The sequence below is a fragment of the Aphelocoma coerulescens genome, chromosome 4A (genome assembly GCF_041296385.1).
Source record: "Aphelocoma coerulescens isolate FSJ_1873_10779 chromosome 4A, UR_Acoe_1.0, whole genome shotgun sequence".
Classification (NCBI taxonomy): domain Eukaryota; kingdom Metazoa; phylum Chordata; class Aves; order Passeriformes; family Corvidae; genus Aphelocoma; species Aphelocoma coerulescens.
The window spans coordinates 12,826,970-12,849,295 of NC_091018.1; the positions used below are offsets into that span (position 1 = coordinate 12,826,970).

The following is a 22,326-nucleotide window of genomic DNA, read 5'->3' on the forward strand; positions in this document are numbered from 1 at the left end:
AAAGCCCAACGGTGCCTTCACAAGCTGCGCTCCACACCAGGCACACGCACAGCTCCAGGGCCTTCCTAACTCCACACTCAGCAGCAAGTTACAGTAGCTTTACTTTAAATTTCCATTTACTAGCAATAAAAATAGATAGATTTAGCCATCGATCTCCAGTTAATTACACACAGATTTTTGCAGCCCAGCTCTCACCCCTGCCTGCACAGGCAATTTTTTCCAGGGTTCAGCCTTTCCGCTCCCCATTTCAAATGCTGGAAGTGGAGCCTGCTGTGAGAGTAGGGCTTGCACAGGGACTGGGAACTGTGCCAAGATACCCCATCTGTTAATTTGGACAGCTTTCCAAGGAGCCTCCACATGAAAATATCCACAGTGTCAACTGACCCAGCAGGATTTGAAATAAGGTCTAGAAGCAAAGGCTTAGTCCCAACTAAGAGTGCATCATGTACCTGTGCACCTTCCTGCTCCTGACTTCACCACCAGCCAGCATTAAAGCAGGTTATTATAACAACCAGCAACTTCTTGTCTCTCCTCCACTTTCCAGCCTCGTGAGCACTGTCCAGCAGCACAGCTTGGCATCAGGCTCCAGGATGGTCCAATTAGTGTGTCCAGAGGTCAGGCAGACTCCTCACAGCAAAACAAGTGCCTGGGTTTGCAGCCTCCAGCCAGGACATGGTAACCAAGAACAGCCTCACAAGGACCACGGGGCAGAAATGAACACCAGACAAGCCACACCTCCCTTTGTGCCAGGATACAGGACACTGAATGAAAATAACAATCCATGTTTCTAATCCTACAGGGCACTCAAGGCTTCCAAGCCAATAAATGGCCTTGTTCAGCTTAAGGACCAGGCACAAGTGTCACCTCCCAACAGAGACGGCCAAAAGACACTTACTGCCACCCAGAGCAGACATGAGGCAGGCACAAGGCCACATCAAGTTGAGGGTTTTTGAGAGGAACTGACTGAAGGCAAGGGGAGGTGGTGCAGAGTAGGCAGGGAACACACAAATGCTTGTACCAACACCTAGGCTAAAAGGGCCCTGTAGCACTGGGGCTCCTGAAGTGAACATCATTCCACACCTTCACCCAGGTTACACTCCCAGCTGAAACACCCTTCCAAGCCAATTCAAACAAACAAACAAACAAAATCCTGACCAACAGCCCTCCATGAACAAAGACATGAAAATCAAGGCATCGAGAAAATCAGGTCATTTGAAGAAAATGCAAGTGCTACAGTTGTAAGGAAACAGAATTAACAAAAGCCTTACTGCACTCTAAACCCTCAGTGTAAAGTCATGTCTTAAGTAATATCCACCTGTTAAGCTAAAAAAAGGAAAACACATAAGAAAGGCCATTTACCAAACTGATGGGTGGTACTTAAGATTTTGTGGCCTTCAGCATTGTCCACCTAATTAACAAATAAGAAGATAAATGAAGATGACTTTTCAGTCTCTTTTCTTATGGCAGGAAACTGCCAAGAACTGTTTGTTCCCTGCAGAAGCTGTCTACAGCCTGACCTTCCCCAAAACAGAGCACACGAGAATGATCATCCTGTGTCAACACCGAGCCCCACACCCACTGAGTAGCCCTGCAGACAGGATCACTGCTCTCATCTAAAAGTTCTGCTGTTTGAACAGAGCTTCTCCTCCAGGAGGGTTGGCAGGTACTGTTTCCAAGAAAATCTTGGAAACAGTAGACTTTGTGCTGGTAAACCACCCCTCAAAATATGCAAGAAGTAGAAACTAGCTATGGGATCCTGCTCAGCCTGGCAGGGAGCAAAGCTATCTGGAAGAACTATAGCTCTTGTAGTGAACCCAAAAACTTTTTTGGCTGCTACCGAGGACAAGGTAAGGTGGAACCACATGTCTATTCCCAGCTCCTTCATCCTGGTCTAGGTGCCCCACCTGAAAAAGAGCAAGGTCTATCAAAAGTTCAGTGTGGAGCAGACAGAATTGCTACCAGCCAACACCAGAAAATCTGGTCCTCCAGTCTGTCGTTTTCTTTAGGTCATCCTGAGAAAAAAAAAGTTAGGAAACTGAGCATTCATGGAGGGCATGCACCTCTCCAAGCACAGTATCTAGCAAGTCTACTAGCAATCAATAAGTGCAACAAAAATTTTCATGGTTCCTACCACTGTGTCAGCTGGACTTAAGCTCCAAAGTATTTCATTTTTGTAACACACCAGAGGTATGAAATAAAAGGGAACCAGCAATATACTTTAATAAAGAATCAATATACATTGTGTGACAGTGTACTAAGAGACAACACAGGCAAGGCTGTCAAAAAAGCATAGGCACTACTAGTATAGTTTTAGATTACAAGAAACTATAATTTGAAAGCAGATGTGGAACAGCCACACACACCCCTTCTGTTCAGCCACCATGGCCTGAAGGTTACAGGAGGCACAAGAACAACAAAACCAGATTAAACTACCTTGAAAGTATCCAAGTAACAGACCCCTGTGTACCAGAATTACCAGAAGACATCAGGTTCATATTAACTTTTATTTTCATATATGTACAACTTAAGAAACAAATCTCAGTTTGAAAAAGTTTAGAAGTTATCTTGAACAACACAACACCGACATACCTTTGAGGCAGCAAATATTACTCCTATTAAGGCTCTCATAAAAGGATGGATATCATGCAAATGCAATTAAAGAGTACAGTACATTTCAAAATATGCAAACTAAGTTCAACTTTAAGTCTTTCAGAAAAAGAACATATCAAACATTAGAGCAATGACCCACAAACGCATTTACATACATGCTTGAAGCTAAGTACACGGACTAGATAAAATTAAGTAAAATGTAACAATTGTCAAGATCTCTTAGTCGGATCAGAACTACAGTTGGTGATCAATCCCTTCTAGCATCACAAGTGCCAACGTCTGCACCAACCTCATCATTTTACATTCACATAAACTGGTATTGACCACAAAATTCCACCTTTTTTCAAGCTGTAATGCTTTGGCATTTCTCATCGCTGAAAGTACTTAATCCCCCTACTGAACGTGGGCAAGAGACATGAACAGAGTGCCTGCAACACAGCAGTGCACAGCAGGAGCTGCAGGCACTGCACAACAAAGTTACTTCCATTGATGCCAAACTAATTTTTGCTTTTATATGTTCCTCATATAGCTACAGAGCTACAAATATATATGAAGCATTTATAAAAGCAAAAATCAGTTTGTCATTACCATCAGGCACTGAGAGAGTCTGATTAATTTCTGTATACTGTACTCCTTCCTCATCATCTCAAAGAGGGATAGCTGCTTTTTTGTTAAACCATAACCAGCATTAGCACTAAATCAAACAAGCAATGCTAATCTACAAGAAAAAATTCTTACTTAATATTTTAGTATAATAACACCACTTGTGCAAACCAGCATCTAAAGATGGTCTAGTATTACCAGCAAGAAGAAAGTTCATTTCTTCTCTATGTCATTATAACAAACTGAAATTAAATACAATGAAGACAGTCAGCAGCATGACTTTTTTGGTGTCATCACTAACATAACTCAAAAATAAAAGGACTAGTAAGTTGGAAATGATGAAAATGTGAAAAGAAAACCACCACAATTGCTGTGACCTCTCCCAGGATGTTATGTGCACTGCTGGGTGAGCCAAAGGTGCTAGGTGACTTTCTTCAAGACTGATGTTTACACAATCAAATTTTACTTGTCCACTGAAAAGGAACTAAATTAATTTTCAAAATGTTATACCTTGCAGCATTTCTGGCAACTCTAAAATTGCCTGAAGGCCCAGACTTTTCAGAAGTTTTCTATCATATAACATTCAGTGCTTACTAATTTTTTACAAACAGTATTCCTCACCTAAGAAAAGAACAGTTAAAAGTAAAAGGAAGATGCTTTCATTTCTGTCATCTAATTTTAAGTCACAGCAGCATATAATTTAAGATACTGCTAGGCATACACTGTGTGGGTATCTGCAACTGGAAGAACGAAAAACGGAAAAGAAAGATCCATTTTACTTTAATCCTGACCAGCAGCTGTTAGCAATTTTCTTTAGTTATCACTGTAGGACATGATGGATGGGAAGGCTCAATCCGCTAGGAACTGGTTTATAGCGTCCAAGTGCTCTCAAGGACTGTTGTTCAACAGCACATTCAGTTTAACTGGGGACTACAGACTGCAAGAGATAGCAGATAGTTCCTGGGAGAATCTATCATTCTTCAGAGAAGCTGTCTGATCAAGGGGATAATATCTGAAAGAACAATTGCATGATCTTTTGCTATATGGCTTGTGTATCACGTCATTGAGAAGAGTGAACATTAATTCAAGTGGTAACTCAAACCAAGAAATCTGCATAAAAGAACATGTTAAGATATTACCATTTTAAGACTTTCCATACACTTTGCAACACAGAGAAACTGGATACACAAAAACATGCAAGTCAAACAAAGCTAATCTACAATAAACAAAACCAGAATACACTTATTTCAAGACTTAAAACATTAAAATATTCATCCAATGCTAAATAGGAGCAATAGAATAAGCTCTAGACCTAGCCATGTAATTCCATAAACATTTCAATTGGCTCTTTCAGCCTTTATTTCCCTTCTCTTTTAACTTGTTTTTATAATTTCAGGCCATAAACTTAGTGAGTGGCACATGAGCCAAAAAGCAAATGTAAATAAGGCATCTTCCTCTCTCTATTAATAGCAATGCTCCAGGGATTTGTGGTTATATCTGCACGTAGCTGCACAGCCTTTTTCCATAATCACATGGGATGTCCTCCTCCCAAGGATAAAGCAGGATGTTAATTGCTCCAATACCAAAGCTATCATCTGAGGAGACATGCTCCTTTCCTGAGCACACCTACCCCACTAGGGTTGCACACTCATTTAAAAGCATGCTCTGACTCCAATTTCCTGCCTGGAAGTTGTGCCCCATCATTGTCAGATGTACCTTTCAAGTCATCACATGAAGCTCAACAGATGAATACCAAGTCTTACAAATATAAGCCCAGTGAAATAATTAACGTGGTCCCTGGACAAAAGCTACAATCCAAAATATAGAATCTAATCTTTATAATTACCTTTTGAAATGCTCAACCAATTCATCACACCCATTTTGCCCCAAACCTTAAACAGACATTACCAAAAAAGCTGGAAATTGCTCATCAAACTTAGGGACCCTAATCCCAGAAAACTTCAAAGACATACCAATATATTTTAAATGACATAGAAGAATACGGGCAGAGCTCAAGAACTTTATTTTATAAAGTCCTGAATTTTACAAACACAGAAGAAGGTAGCAAATGCAAAGCACGAAATACAAAGAGTAAAGAGGTTTCTTTATCTCAAAACACCTCAAATCACTGAAGGAAGCAAACTGCACTACAAGTTTACAAGTAGTCTTCAAGGGAAGTACCATGTAAAGCACACTGCATGAATCTAGACCTGACATTATGAGGGCATGTCTCACCATAGCAAGGTCTGTACTAAACACCAGATCAGAGACAGAACATTAAAGTAAAACATCAGATGTCACAGTCACTGTTCTACTGATCCAGGAAAGGCAGAGACTCTGAAGTGAGCAGGAACTGTGAACCTGCTTAATAAAGGCCATTCTTGCAAAGTCAAAAAAATCATACATCCAACACTTTCGTCCCTTCATTAAAATAGAAATACTAAAAAGGAGCACTCCATAACATATCCCCATTGCTTTTGACTGACATGTTGAGTAAAAGGTAAAAGAAGAACTTTAGCAGAGATAATTAGAGCAACGAAGATCTTTCAGCACAAGGCAGCAGAGCTGAGCAGCCTACCAACCAGAAAGTGAATGATTTTGTTTGCTACTTAAACAACCAGAAGCTCTTAGCTGACTACTTCCTTTTATGAGGCATAGAAAAGTTTTCATCTAGATGCCCTTCTGAGGAACACCTCACCCTGTGTTTAAGCATGTAGCCCAGCAGAAATCACTGATAAAGAAAAACAAAAAGTGTGTATTTGCTGGGTTTCCTTCTGAACATTTCAGAGAAAAATGTCCACTTAATGCACAGAGCAAACAAGGATGTCAGTCTAATTAGATTTTGTTTTGTCATGCTCCTGATCTTGTCTAAGTACTCCTCTGAAAAAAATCTGATTGATGATGAAGGCACAATTATACAAACCTTAACATTCTCTCTAAATGTAGCTATGCAAAAGGGAGAGAAGGTAGGGAAAACAAAGGTGAAGTATATTTCTCTTCAAATAATTAAGTCAGTTTATTTTCCAACAGCCATATAAATTTAAAATATGAAATAACAGTAATACAGCTATAGAATCTAGGTTTTCTTTCAAAGCAGCAGCATATAAAACATATAAAAGCCAAAAACCTCAGCACAAGCTTCAAAAAACCAAGGACTGAGTGAATTTTGCCAAAGACATAAAACTCACAAAATACAGTACACAAAAATACTGGAATGCATAAGATATAAAGCTACACATTTTAGATAAAGAAAGCCGTTGTAAAGTATACAAAATTTGCAAAATTAAAGCATGGGACTTGGGGAAGAGTACCATGAATACAAAGAAGTTGGCAATTAATACATATAGATGGAGTGAAGAAAGTGGCAGTCTAATATTTAGCATTCGGTTTTCAGGTTCACGACTTCACTTTCTTAGCATCTTTTTTTCCAGAGTTCTCAGCAGCCAAATCTGCTTTTCTCTTCTGTGACTAAAGAGAAAAAATAAGTATAAATTTCACAAGAGGTTGGCATTATAAAAAAAATAAATTTAAATACATAATTGACTGTTTCAAAGGGAATGTATGACCCCAATGCATTCTAGATTTCAGTTCACCTTTGTAGGATATAATGGAAAGGCAAACATAAATCCCCGATGTAGACACTTAATTCTCCTACCCTTTTTATATCCTTGAAATCATTACATGGTCTCAGTGGTGCAGGCACCACACACACCATGAATTGGATGACAGGATCAGGACCATGACTTATACACAATTCTGTTCTAAAGATGACAACCCTTCAAAATAAAAGCAGCACTTTCATTTCTCCTTCCAGCAATTATTATGTAAGGGAGGAAAAGAACTCTGAGAAGAAATTGAAACAACGTGTGATGTACGTAAGTAGGCAGAAAGTAGGCAGTGTAACTTTCTAAAATGAGTGTTCCTCGGCTACTTAAACAAAAGGCTTCCCAGAAAAAAAAAGCCCCAAAATACTATGGACTGGGAATACCTACCTAAAAAAATCTAGAAGATCTGTGAATAGACAAATATTTCAGTTTAATTTCTCAACTCATGGTTTCTACTAACACAATCAGTGCCTACCATTACCTTTAACGTTTTCTAACAAAATATATAATGGAATTCTGCCCCACTAGAAGCAAAGTAAGTGCTGCTAAACATACTGCTGTAACTTTTGCTCCTCTTTTCTTCTTTTCAGCTCTTTCTTTTTCCTCAATTTCCATATTTTCTTTTTCTATTAATGATATGAGAGTATTGCAGCGTCTCTGAAACTCCTAAGGAAAGAGAACACATCAGATTTTTAAGTAAATTATACAACTTCTCTTGCTTACATAAGTATGTTCAAAATTCTTTAATTTCAAAGCATTTACATTTTCCTAAAATATTCAATAACACTAATCATTAGCTTAGTTACTATTATCTGTCTTTCCCTCAGTGTAACTTTTAGAAACAGAAAAGGATTTACTGTCCTCCTGACAAGGAGTTTTCAGGATTGTATCTTCCAAACAGACATCCCAAAAGACTGATGTGATCTTTCATTGGTTAATGAAGCAAATTACAGCCTGCCAGCATAGTATGCCAGATTTTAGGAAAGAGATCTTCAAATATATCTTTAAAGGAGAGAGAAAAGGAAGTAAAGCTATCTTAAGCAATATTTTTTTCAAACAGACTAGGGTTTAGGGGTTTTTTCTGAAAAGACACTGTAGAGCTGCAAATTGGCCAAAAATCTATCCTGTCTTACATTGTGAATTCACTGCTGTATTTTTACTCAAATAGCACCCAAGAGACAGTAGGCCCTAAATGCTTTAACATCAAGACTTGAAAGCCATCTGAAAGCCATCAGGACTAAATGCCACAAGGCTGTTTATACATTAAAAAGTATTTCCAATGCAACTCAACATATCTGCATTGCAGTTACTAATGGTTAGCTTGCTTAAAAGAACTCAATTGACATGGACAGTTTCTTGTACCCCCATCTAAAAGATCTCTTACAAAATACCTAACAGTGCCTATTTTTATTATAATTACTCAGTATATTCTATGTACTGTTGAGAACATGATTCCATGGGCTTTTCTTTCCAACTCGAAGCAGAAAGCTTTCTTCTGAGAAAAAAAAAAGCCCCAAAAATATGTCTTATCTCTGTTAAACTCAGTGAAGCCATTTTTGAAACACAGGCTATCCTAGAATTACCCAGTAGCATAAATCTTAACCTGCAATGGGTCCATTTGCAATGAAGTGAACAGCTGACCTTTTTGCCCAGAAATTAGTCTCTATTTTCTCAGCATCTGTAAGCTGGATACTGCCTCAGCCATCATGGTCCCTGACAGAAAATGATGCAGCCCCTGTGCTTTCCTGATCCTGAACCTTCTCCCACAGGCAGGCATGTGACTCATCTTTGAGACATTCAAACCCTCAAGCTTAACCACATTCTTTAAGTTCTACAGTTGTCACAGATTCCTCTACAAAGGATGCTCCATGGCCTTGGGCAAAAGCTGTGTAGTTCAGAATGGACACAGAGAATCCTACCACCACATGAATTCTTTTTACCAGACACACACAAAAAAAATCCTCAGGACATTTTTCTTAACAACTCCCTTCCAGAAATGTTCCAGTGTCATGCTTGTATTCGCAAGGTATTGTAGTAAGTCATTTCTATCACATCCTGTAGCAGTAACCCCCACACCCTCCATAAAGGTTGAACCATGAATTAGGGTACCATGCTTGTGCCCTGGTATGTGACAGTCCTGAAGCTAAAATACTCTCACTTTAACCAATAAACTTCCTCAAATTTCACCCAAACAACAATTTTTAGATAAAAAAGCAACAAGTCTGAGTAAACTCGAGTTCAAGCCATCCCAATATACATTGCAATCCCAAACATAAAACAAAAGAGAGCCTCTGTCCTAAAAACTTACACACTACAGATGAACAGAGATGAAAGAAGACCAATATAGAATGATGCTTGTCAATATGCCAGAAGTATTTTACATCATTTAAATTTGTGTATATTGCACTCAGACTTAGGAGCTGAGGTAAAGACTCATGATAATAATAATCAGCTGGATTTTTTCTAGCATATGAGAAACTGGACTGTGTTAAACTCAAGACAAGCAACTAATCAGAAAGGACTAAGAAATAACCTTGATCCATTTGCCATAAGGCACTCAGAAAGATCCTACTCTTTCCTGGGGACAAATGCTTGTATAAACACATACATTTATAAAGTGTTCATGTTCATGGTTAGACTTCCAGATGGACTACTGCTCCAAAGCATCTGCTGTGGACAGAGGATGGACTCAAGAACAATTTTCTCTGGAGAATCACAGAATCAGCTGACAGTAAGATGTGACATGCACACAGGTTTCTTGTACATCTATCATGAGAAAGAATCTGAGTGACAAATCCTGCACTGAGCTACTGAAATTTCAATATGGACTGCTGCATTCCATTTTAGTGTTATAAAAATACACTTATTTAAAATGCTTTGCACTTTTAGAGATGAGTTTTTATTCTTTGTGGCCTGATACTTTTCTCTTTAGGATGGAAAGACAGAAGATGTACTTTGTTCACCCTTTCACAGCTATAAAGACCTGTATGGCAATAAATAAGATGGGAGCACTGAACCATTGCCTTCCACATGGCTGGAGGCAGAGATGCTGACTTGGGAGCAAAGGCAGCCCTCAGCTCTGTCCACAGCCCCAGATACTCCTGTATTTACTAAGGAGTCATTTGTCTTATGCTGGGGAATGTTTGCAGAAAGGTAAAAGAGAATATGCATAATTTATGACTTCAGAGAACAGCTACATGCTTCACCGCTGCCATGATATTTTGCATTCTTCCTGCATGGACAGAAATTAAAAAAAAAAAACAACAAAACAAAAAAGAACTCAATTTAAAAAGAAAAAAATTTACAATCTTGGCACTTGTGATATCTTTAAAAACTTACATTTTGGATAAACCATCTGATTTTGAAATAATTAAATGAAGTAGAATTTGTTTTTCAAAGAGAAATCTTCAGGAGAAGAAACAGAAATAATAAGATGGAAGATAAATTAGCTATTTATATGGAATTCAAGAGACATCTAGTGGTTAGAACACAAAGTTTTGTCAAAGAGCCTACTAAGCTCTTTTCAGAGTTATGCTGCCCTTCTTATCTTGTTTAATAGGAGTTTAAATGATCACATGTGAATTTCAGCATTCTAAGAAGCCCCTCCACTTTCACTGAATTTATTGACTCCTCTATAAATATTTGTGTTTATACTGCATTCATTATTCTTATTATGTGATAATATGTGATTTTATGTGATTTTCCAGCACATTTCTTTACAAAAAAAATCAATGAACTAGTGCAAAATGGACCCATAGAAATTAATACCTCCACAAATGCCAGGATATTAGAATATATCAACTATATTACTAAACCATAGAGAGCATGGTAATTTAGAACATTTCAGAAAATTAAATGCACATTGAAAGTGAAAGATTGTTTTAAGTTTGTATTTCCATAATATTCTTTTTCAACCGTGTAGTAGCAGAAAAACTAAAAATATTAATGGATAGAATTTTAAGAGAAAATCTAAGCCAAAAGATTCATTATATTCCCAGGGTGTCAGTTTCAGCATTAAGACACCACAGAACATACTTCCACACTTCAGCAAATGATTTCTATCCCCTTTAAAAAGAAAAGTATACTGAACATAAGGATCTGCAAGATTTAAATTGAATATTTAACTCTACCCCTGACAACTATATATCAACTAATATTAAACACTGAGCTACATTTTTAATTTCTAGTACCCATTTCTATGATTTATTTAAATGGATTCCTGCGCAGACAACTTAAAAGAAACTTCTTAATGTACTAAATATTGGAGGCTTCTCTCTTTATGGCTGTAATTTTAAAATCCAGTATTTCTTCAAACAGACATTTTAGTAAGTAACACTTGTAATTCTTTTTAATTAAGGGCTAACTGCTGCACTATCCAGAAGCACTTTAACTGCTGAAATATCAAGTAAAAAATTGTATTGCATAATTATAAGTGGTACTGGGAAAAGCAAATACCCAGCTGTTCAAATACAATTTTAAATATTTTATCTTATGTTTTATTTATTCTTAGTACAGTACCCAGAACTCTGAAAGAACATTCTTTCAGATAAGCAAATCCTGAGGTCAGGAAATGAAGACAAACAACAAGTAGAAAGAGCTGAGCAAAAATTTTGAGACAGATCCAACAGTTTTTTATCATTGCAAGAGTCCCATATTCTGATGCTGGTACCCACATACCAGCAACCACCAAAGCTTCTGTTAGTGTTATCAATTCCTGCTTAATGACTGAATTAAAAATGAATGGCTCTGCTCTAACATTCAGAGTACTAGTCTAGACTTGCTATTAACCTTGTATTATATTCCCTAAATACAAACAAAAATTTCAGGAAAGTATACATAAAGAAATTTAAGCACTTGTAGTTGTGAATGTGGATTATCCCATGCAAAGTGCATTTTCAACCTGTTGCTTCAATGATTAATTTCTATGTGAATCATTAACTTTCCTCATGCTGTTAGAAATTAAATACTGCATTAGAAAACCTGCTCCTTTCTCCAAGTATATTATTCAGATGTTTTCAGTGTTTAATATTATCCAAAAATTCTAAAAAAGTCATATTTTAAGAGACATTGTTTGGTAAAACACTCAGTTTGCAATAAAATTAACAAGGATATTTTTAAGTCTAGTCTACCTCTGCATTAATCCCTTTGGGTGACATGGGACTTCAGCTTGGCAGGTTTTCTAATCTGTTTGTTTCAGTTGTAATGTTTTTGCTGTACTAAAGGAAAAGGTTACTTTAAAAAAAATAGAAACAAAAATAAAAAAACCCTAAGTTATTCTTTCAGCACTTGTTTCCTGAACACCAGCGTTCCAGCACAAACCCAAATTTTATGTGGTGGTGCTTAAAAAAAAAGGAACAAGACACTTCATGTCATGCCCTAGTCCCTGTAAGTACTCACCATTGCAGTTCTGGATTTGATAAACCAGTCGAACCTGAACTGAGGAGCGTTGCGCACGCACTGCCTCAGCTCCTCGTACACGTTCTCCTTGTCAAAGCCCATCTTGTGTAACATACAGATCAAAAATCTGTCTTCTTCTTCCGTGTAATTTTTCCCTTTGTTTGTCCCGTACTGAATACGCAGCTGATGAAAAGGTGCTTTGTACCTTGCAATCTGAATGCAAAACAAAAATAAGGACTAATAAACACACAGTGCTACATCAAGGAATTATTGCACGTTACTGTAGATCACTGATAGATGGTATGCTACCTATGCTGCATAAAAAGACAGAACTCCCATCCCCAACTATTCCTTTTCTGAAGGAATTTTTGGAAGAAGTCAGCTGCAGTAAACAAAAAACCTAGAATTATTACTTTGGCATCAAGGGCTTTCTTGATACTGATCCTCCGCTGAATTCTTGCCTCTCCTCGTTCAATTTGAGCCATAATCCTCTCAATGTCCTGTAGTTCATTACAACGTTCCCAGAAAACAGCTAAAAACACAAAACAAAATTGTTGAATATAATCTTTTCCTCTACTCTTACTATTTTACTCAGTTAAGATACTCTGGCAAAAAAAAATAAATGTAGCCTGTGGTTCCATTAAATCATGAACAATGAATGAGCTAATGCTCTCCAGCTTACTATGCTAGCCAAAAAAACAAGCTTGCACAGACTCTTTATTCAATATCTTTAAAGCTTAACTATAAGCAAAGGCTTAGTAAAAATTCTAACAAAATTTACATTCAACATAATTACTTGTAATCATGTAAAACTCTTAAAAAAATACTTTTACGGATGCTTTCCATAACAGTGGTGAAACAGAGCTGCCAGTCTAACAGTGAAACACATTCATATTTTTGTTTTCACTAGCTATCTCTAACATCAGAGGATACTTAGTCTCTCTATTATAAAAGCTACTCATTTGTGGTTTCTCCAGTGATATCTTTTAGTCAACCCAAAATAAATTCAACACTTTGAAGGGAACTCTTGTGGAGCTCTTCCTTTTCAACAATAGGAAGAACATTGCAAAGTTAATTTTATGAAGGTGTTTGGTAAAATTACATCCAAGGCTGAAAGAGGAAGAAATGTGAAAAGCACTGTGTAAATACAAAAGACAAAGATACAGTGTACTAGCTAAAATAGCAGAGATACAGCATAAAGAATCACATTGCCAAGGCAGCTTCACAGTTCCACAAGTCCATGTTATTAGTGAGAATTAACTATGTCAAATTCTAAACCTTGACTAAGGAGGGATAAAGGCAGCTGTAGGGGTTAAGTTATATGCTGCAAAATCAACCTTTTTAACAGAATTTTTTCTTCTAAATAAAAAAAAATTCTTCCATGCATCCAAATTCTCTATCGTGTAATTTTAAAAGAACACATAGCAAAAATCATGGTAATACAGTGGTATTAGGAAATAAATACATTTTAAAATATCACAAACCTGAGTACTCGATGACCTCCTCAGGTGACTTTCCTTCCACCTCACGGGCAATATTGTCTATATCATCACGGCCATATTTCTCATTAGCTTTAATAAACTGGTTAAAATCTCTTTTATTCCAGTTTGTAAAACCCTGTAAGCAGCAAGAAGGCATTATTAGATCAAAGGGAAACATTTTCCAAAATTTTGATTTATGTAAGTACCATTTGCTCCTCTGCAACATCACATAATTACAGCAGCTAATGGTCTTTCAGGATTTCCATAAACTTGTATTATCCAGGGTTTATTACTGAATCATTAAAAGTCTAAAGAGTTATTTTTGGGCATGACTTCACGTGCATTAGTAAGAGCTTTTTATCCTTTCTTTTCAAAGTTTTTGTGATACTTCTCCAAAGAAACCAGCTCAGTGACAGTCGCCCTTCAGCAGATACAAGCACCACACTTCAGAGGAGTACAGGCTGCAGCAATGCAAGTGTCATCACAAGTTCTTAGAGCAGTGCAAGTATCTAAAGCAAGAGCTCCTACTTCAGATGTTTACAAACCTGGAACCAGACAAACAGCTGGATGAAAGTATAAGTATGTCAAGAAACCATCTCTAGTCCAAAAAGATGCAATCAAATGGAAACTCTAAAGCACTGTCAAACAGAGAATTTGTTATGTACCAAAGTAATCAATCCAAAACTGAATAAGTGAGATGAAATGCACAAAAACATCATCCAAGAAAGAAACATTACAATTTAAAGACAGGGAAAGCAGGAAACATCAAGAACAAACAAGACAATCACATGCCTGGGCAATAATCTGTAGTGCATTGAGTTTCTTTCATCACAGAAATGTATTTACAAGGAGCTTGTCAGTTCTCCAGCTGAATAAACTCACTCCACAATTAGACAGCATCTTCAGAGTGAGTCTAATATACAATACAATACAAGTATTTCTTTTTAATCATTAACAGCAGTACTGATATGCATATCAGCACATCAGCTTAAATATTTCCTCTGCTATACATATGTGAAATTAATAGTGAAATTGTGACCTTGCAATTTTCTTCCAAGGTACACTATGCTCAATTCTTTTACAGAAAATTTTCTGAATCAAAAAGTCCTGTTACTTTGAGACACACCTTTCTCCTTAACAATCAGCTTTTAATAAGCCCACTCAGCAGGGTAACCAGCCAAAAGGTCCAGAAACTAGCCAGTGACAGGGATTCAGTCCCAGTATAAAAGGAACATGCCTAACAACTCAACTGGGACAAAATTATGGATGTGACATGCCTTAGACACCTGCATAAACACCATGTATGTTGACACAGGCTCGTCCTGATTCAAACCCTTTTTGATTTAAAAAAACCACAAGCCATATGCATGTACAAGAAACCCACTGATTGGCTTTCTGCATGTATTGCTGGGTAGTGCATCTACTATACAAGTTGTTGCCTCAGAAATGTTCAAAGACATTCAAGGAAACAGTAGATGACCAAGATGTAAACTTGTTCAAGGACAGGAAAGATCCCTCAAAGCAAAACCAATCAAAATCATTACATGTTGTGTGCTTTCTTCTTCCAATAACATCAGCATAGCTTTCCTGTGTGTATTTACCATTATTAGTACTGATATTCCACACTAGCAAAAACCTATGGTGAAATACTTCAGCTGATTTTATTTTACCTGTGTTAGAAGCTTTTCTTTCTCTTCACTTTCCTCAGTATTCAGAGGCATAGACTCATCTATTTTCTTTTGTTCCTCCTTTTGTACCTGAGCTGCATTTGGAAGGTCAGGATTCCTGGGGACCTAAAATCAGGGGAATCAAAAAGCAGTAGTTCAGCAATGTTATTTCAAAGATTGCATTTTAGAAGCACTGATCTGTGCAAGTTACCAAATGTCTTCTACCTAGATTCAAATCTCATTGCTTAAACCTCTCCTCCCAAAAATAGGACTGGATTTAAGTTCTAAGTTCATTATGCCCTGAACCCACCACTCCTACACAGAATGACCACAGGATATTGTGAGAGGCAGAGCTGGCACAGGTCACTGATTTCAGTGGCACCTTTCACTAGCAAAGGACCTGCTTTCCATTGTTCAGTGGTTTAGAATGTTTTATAACTACAGCAAAACACTAAGTTCTGCCAGGTTTACTATAAAGCCATACACGCTGCCAAAGGAAGGACCAGACACACAACACAATGTAAACAAGAACAAGCAACATCTGTCCCTCTCCACACTGACCAATTTAGTATTTGTGACCTTTCAACTGTATTCCAATTCCACTGCACATAACAGTAAACAAGTCAGAAACCAGTACTCAGTAAAGGTTTAGTAGACCTTACATATTTCTGCAGCAAAAGGCAGTGGAAGATAAGAACTGTTTAGCTGGTTTTAATATATAAGAAATCTTCTTGGCTTTAGTGGTTTAAATTAAGACTGATACATAAAGCTTGGTCTCTGCCTATTGGATACCTTCTGCTACTGTTTATGGCAGTTTTCAGTTTTAATAATAAACTCTCTTCAGATTGAAAGAGCAATACTTATATTTCCATTTCAAAGCAAAACAAATTTAATTATATTTATCACTTTCACCACCAGTAAACAGTCAAACTAACTTTTTAAGATAACTATTCATGTTCGACCTTTCCAGTCTGACAGGTTTCCATAACAGGGCTGAAACACCCCTTTTTTACACTCATATTGTCAACATTAGCAATTCTCCCATCCTTCTTTGATGGAGCATTAATTGAATAAATTCTTTCCCAAAATTAATTACATACTTAATTCTATCTGCCATCCCCATGAAATTCTTTTGGCTGCAAACAAGATTCTAAGATACCTTCTGCTTTTTTCTTAAAAATACATTTTGCTAACATTAATTCTACTGTCTGGCAGCACCAATTTTCTATCTGTTGCTTTATATAACAATTTTATATTCTCCAACACATTTTATAGGTGATTTTTCCGTGCTGTAACCTGTCATGAAACCTGGGGCTTTTTAAAGCAAGTTACAGACATGTCTGGCTGGAAGTAGGGAATCCATTTGGTTTACTCAATCTATTCTGGTCCAAGTAAGGATTACAACATTAAAACAGAATCTGTTCACTGCTTGTCCAGTAAAGTCAGCAGGCAAAAGAGAGAAATTCAGCTAAGGCACAGTAGGAAGGAAAAAAAAAGGAAAAGAGAGAAGTCTGTTGTCTTCCTTTTTGTAGTAGCAATACATTCAGACTTCTCCACACCTTTAAACCTTTTATATCCCAGCAAAATCCAAGGAAAATCGATGTCATTTTACGTAAGAGAATAGTGACTTTGTGTTGATATGAAGGTATTTTCTAAATAAGACATACAAAAGTTTTTACTAAAAACATCATACCCTGGAAGGTGACCTTATATTAGCCAAATTTTCCTCACCTTAGACCACATGTCACACCTTTGGTTTTGAGTATATGAAGCATCACAACTGTCTTTCCTTTTCCTACTCTATTTTATCGTTAGGAACCCACCACAAAACACAAAGCTACACAGATACAGAATTTTTAGTGAAGGAAAGAATGACAGATTACTTTTTCTGCTCCTCAGTGGAACAGAAACAGAAGAATAGAGGCTTTAAGCCATTTCTTTCACAGTAAGTTGACAAGTCAAGGTTGCAACAAATTTACAAAAAGGAATACAAATACATTTCACTGGTTTGAAAAGAAGAAAAATGCATTACCTTATATCCTATAGTCTTACGGTAATAGAGAATTTCTTTTTCCAGGAGTTCAAATAACCGTGGTGGGAAAAACTGAAAATCCTGAATATTTGGTTGTTTTGGAGGTCGTGGAGCCTTCAAAAACACACAGATACATCAACATGATAGAAGCTTAACTTTTCTGCAAGTAAACTACCATAATTCAGAGCAGTGGCAACCTTTGACTTTGTAAATATATTGGGGTAGAGCAGGGGATGCAGCATGGGAAAGAAGGACCAAAAGAACAACATAAAAACACTCCATACTTGCCAACTTCTTACCTTGGGGACTTTTGGTTCACTGACACGTAGGGCTTCTCTGAAATAAGCATCCACTGCATAATTGGCTTTGCGTTCTCTTTTTGGAGGCTCAATCCATTCCATCATGCTCAGCTTAACACAGAACAGAATAAAAAACTACTAAAGTAACTGTCTGCTTCCCTGAAGTCACAAGAATAATGACTAATATGGCATTGCAAAACAGGAATGTATTTTTGCACAGCAAATCTAATGATTGTGCTCAATAATTTGGACACTCTACAATAGAGCTCAAAAATAAGCTAGAAATTATAGCTTATTATAACAAGTATTTAAGCACATAAAAGATAATAAGTAAGGCAGTGCAGTGGCAAGAACATATTTTTTTTTACAGTATTCTAAGTATTTCAGACACCTGAGTAGGGTTATGATTCCATCTACCAAAACACAATGGAAGGGCTGAGGACTTGGGCTCTGAATTCTCTAATTTCTTGTGATATGAATAAATTGCTTCTTCTCTAAATATCACAATGAATAACCTCTCTAAAGGCTACAACACAGACAAAAAATCCATTAGCAGTCAATTAATCTTAACTAAATCCTTGAAGTTACTAAAGTGTATTTCATACTATGCTGCACTTAACTCACTTCTTGTAATGAAATTATCAACACAAAGAATTTTATGTATATACCTACACACTGTACTATAGTCTCACCAAACAATTTATTTTTCTAGATGTTTCTTCAAAATCAATAAAAAACCCGAGTTAGAAGGGCATTTTGTAGGTAACCAGTAAGAACTCACATATCTGATTCCAGGTAAGACCTTAAGGATATCTTCACTATAGATCTTGTACAAAACAGAGATGCAGAGGGAACATTGTGGGATTGAGTAATACCTCTTTGTAGGGATGATCCTTCTATTATTAGGTAAAATCAATGTACAAACAGCTCAAATTAATGCTTGTGACTAAAACCTTCACTGCAAAAACAGACTCAAGCCCAAGATCCACATTAAAAGTCATTGTCAGGCCTGTATTTTCCCCTCAGTTATGCGACAGCAAAATAATACTGACTGCAGCAGTACAGTAGGATGCAACACAGTGGTTTTGCTGCAGAAGGGGTAACACCTGAGCAATATTATCAGATTTTACCATGAAAAAACAGTGGGGCTGAAAGCTAGTTTAACAAAATTTCAGAATATTAATGCTTGGGCAGAGCCAAATGAATTTTTCAGTAGCTCCTTACTTCTCTAGAACAACCTTCATAGTCATAACAATTATAGTGTGGCTTTTATGCTTGCACCTCTAAACTGAAGTCTTAAACACTATGAAAAATTACCTTTTGTTTTTCTCTGTAATCTTCACCTTCAAAGTTGTATAAGCTCATCTCTGTGTCCATAGTGAAATTTCGTAGGGAGCTCTCTCCCATTTTCTGCAATCGTTCATTCATTTCAGCTGTCTAAAAAGAGAAGATGATACTTTTAGGCTCACTCAAGCAATTTTTCTTTTCTGAGAAAAACCAGCTTTCATCATTATTACAACATTCTCAACATCTTTTTCGTATTTCAACTTTTATTTACATTTTTTTCTAAAAGGAGATATCCATTGTCCTTTTCAATTTACAGCAATTTAACTTCAAGACTCCCCATTAAACTAAATATATTATGTTGGGATGTAGTCCTACAACTGTAGAATTTAAGTTTAAAGTTTAAATTAAATTTATGCCCATCTCTCTGGAGCTGAAATGGCAGTTCATTTTTTCATAGAGCCATCTATTCCCTAATGAAGTTCCATAAAGATTTTGTGTGTCTCAGAATTGTTGGCATTAAATTTACATTTTTCTAAAACACAACAAAATAAGCAGCGCTTAAGATATGATGCACAGAGCATGAACCTTGAAAATAATTATAATCACTAATTCTACTCCTTCAAAACTTTCACAAGATTTAAAATCTGCACAACTGGTAAAGTAATAATGGATTTACATCATCAGATCTCATTCCATTTTGTGCATATATATTTTGCATTCCATATGAAACAGTTCTCTAACCTTCTTTTCACCTCTTTCTAAAATAGTGGTTATATCTTCTTCTGTCAGCTCACTGTCTTTGGAAGCAAACACATGCGTGGCTCCGTGCCGGATCATCTGCAGCATTTCATCTTTTGCCAGTTTGTTGGACTGTTGGTCTATGAGCCTTCCTACAATCACAAGAAATGTGTTGAAAGTTATAATATGGGAGTTCTAGTAGGACAATGCAAACACTGGATTTTTTTACTTCACTGACAGAACAGGAAAGGAAAAACAGAACAACCACGCAGAAAAAATACATTTCACTCAAGATGAGGATAAATGGAAGTCAGGAACTTTGGGGAAAATAAAAAAAACAACTTTGACTTAAGCCATAACAAAAAAATGTTTCACATTCAGATAATCCAAGTTTTACATTTAAGATCTTATTCTTACAAAGTTAGCTGAACTTTTAAGATCACAATCTTATCTCAAGATGAAAAATTACAAAGTATTCTGTAATAACCACTAAGAAGTACTTGCTATTTTCAACACCCAGTTCACTGATTTCAACCCAATTTTCTGATTATTTTTCCCAAAATTTAATTTCTATTCCAAAATTTCACTTATCCTATCTCATTTCTTCTCATGCTATCAAAATTTTGACCATCATCCTTTCAGTAGCCCACCCTTTAGTGGGCTAAAACTTAGCTTGAGTACCTAAAAACTTAGCTTGAGTACCTTCGTTTTTGACAAACTATTCTTCTAAGAGCTTCTAAACAAAAATAGACAAAGGTGTTTTGTTGTCAGTTAACTCTTATGTGGTAGCAAGCATATGTATATAATTATTTTAACTGCCAGGGAACATACCTGATTTTCTTTTTTTTCTTTTTAACATAACACAAAACCAAGTAACATCTATTCAGATGTAGTTTACTTCCCTCATTTAGACTCTATGTCTACATTAATCAGGAAAACAGAATTTAAAAATAATTCAGCTGAACAAGTGAATACTTTGCACATTAGGTTGACTTAGTACACTGCTATTATACACAAGGCCTGCTTTGTCTAACGCTGTACATTTGTACAGTTATTTAACCATACTTTAAGGGACTGAACAATTCTGTTGCAGACAAACATATATAGCAGTTGATACCTTGTTGTATAACTATAGAGTCCAGCCTCAGTTTTATTTCAGCTCTTTCTACAATCCTCTCTTCAACAGTATTATCAGTGATAAGTCGAAACACCCGTACTGGTTTCTTTTGACCAATACGATGCGCACGATCCTAACAAACATAAATCAATGAGTGTTCAGCAACAAGAACTCACAAGCAATAGACAGTTAGCTTGCAGAAACAGCAGCCTCAAACTAGCATTGTACTTCTTGGTCCCTTGACTATTCAAGAGCACAGAACACTGTAAAACCAGTATTCTAATATTCACTTATACCTGGCTATTACACTTCTAAAGTTTGAGTCATTCCATAGCAATAAATCTTCCTCATTGTAAACGAAGATAACTGAATGTCTGTCCAGACTACAGTTGGGAAGTGGAGGTACAACACTACATACATGCATACACTTGTACTGCTTTCAAATGAATATTTTCAATTGACACAGGTATTGAAACTTCTGTATCCCTGGCTTGAGCACATTAATTCCATTTGCAGAGTTCCTGGAGCCACAGCTCCAATACTGTGCTTGTCCCAAGCCAGCAAATGAGGTTTATGACTGACACACTACACTCATTTGTAACAAAACTTGTGTTTAGCCTCTCTGGAAAATGTCCTTTTGGAGAAAAAGAAGTTAAACAGCTGCCTTCTAAGCTGTGGGTACCAGGATTTTCTGACTGTCCTTTAAATACGAGTTGCTAAATCTTTTATTCTCCTGCGTAATACTAATTTCTTCCTGAAAACCCTGCTGAAGGTCACAAATCACACAAGTTTCCAGGAAGCTGGTCTACTATTGGCAATCAGCATGCACATCAAAAGGATAAGCCATTCATATTAAATATTTGATGTGTTTAAGTGCATTAAAAGAAAATTTTAAATTACAAACCACTGAACAAATACCCACCCTCCCAACCATGCAAGAAGGATCACATGAGTTTTATTCCACACAAAACAAATTACAGAATCTATTTTTTTTACATTCAGCACTCAGAAAGAGAATATTTTAGTAGGTTTAACCCAAAGGTAACCCTCTTCCCCCCAGCATCACCACCAAATGCTTTTATGCTTATGCACAAACAAAAAGCAAAAGCATAAACTTCCCAAATGAGAGGACTATAAGACTGCATGCTTTTAATTATTTGTTATTATTTTGGAAACAGTCCTCCATTATTCATTTGCTGTTCTCTTCTGAAAAGACAGTATTAAGAATAATTCTATAATTCCATTAACAATATTAATACAGTATTTTGACAGAAGTAATCTGCCATTATGAAAATAATGATGACAAATATTTACAGACAAAAATCTACAGTTTCCTCCACAAATTCTGGTCATGCCCTTTTTATTCAATTCTTTAGTTTCTTGGTATTGTCTTATGTAGACAAAAAGTAAAGAAAAATAACAAAAATGCAAGTTCTGAAAACAGTTATACAAAATAGAACACTGGCAACTTAAACAAACAAATGTGTATT

At 36.5% G+C, this 22,326-nt stretch overlaps 1 protein-coding gene across 1 annotated transcript in view; it reads right to left on the bottom strand.

The window, feature by feature from the left end:
- Positions 1 to 5,213: 5,213 nt before the first annotated feature.
- SMARCA1 (SNF2 related chromatin remodeling ATPase 1) overlaps positions 5,214 to 22,326 on the bottom strand; it is a 32,008-nt gene continuing 14,895 nt past the window's right edge. Inside the window, exons 14-24 of the mRNA XM_069015349.1 lie at positions 20,837 to 20,969; positions 19,723 to 19,871; positions 19,012 to 19,131; positions 17,695 to 17,805; positions 17,396 to 17,509; positions 15,367 to 15,489; positions 13,700 to 13,832; positions 12,629 to 12,747; positions 12,216 to 12,428; positions 7,374 to 7,484; positions 5,214 to 6,681 (exon numbers count right to left, since the gene is read on the bottom strand). Of these exons, the coding sequence (XP_068871450.1) occupies positions 6,610 to 6,681; positions 7,374 to 7,484; positions 12,216 to 12,428; positions 12,629 to 12,747; positions 13,700 to 13,832; positions 15,367 to 15,489; positions 17,396 to 17,509; positions 17,695 to 17,805; positions 19,012 to 19,131; positions 19,723 to 19,871; positions 20,837 to 20,969 (1,398 nt within the window). The 3' untranslated portion in view covers positions 5,214 to 6,609. The remainder of the gene's footprint in view (positions 6,682 to 7,373; positions 7,485 to 12,215; positions 12,429 to 12,628; positions 12,748 to 13,699; positions 13,833 to 15,366; positions 15,490 to 17,395; positions 17,510 to 17,694; positions 17,806 to 19,011; positions 19,132 to 19,722; positions 19,872 to 20,836; positions 20,970 to 22,326) is intronic.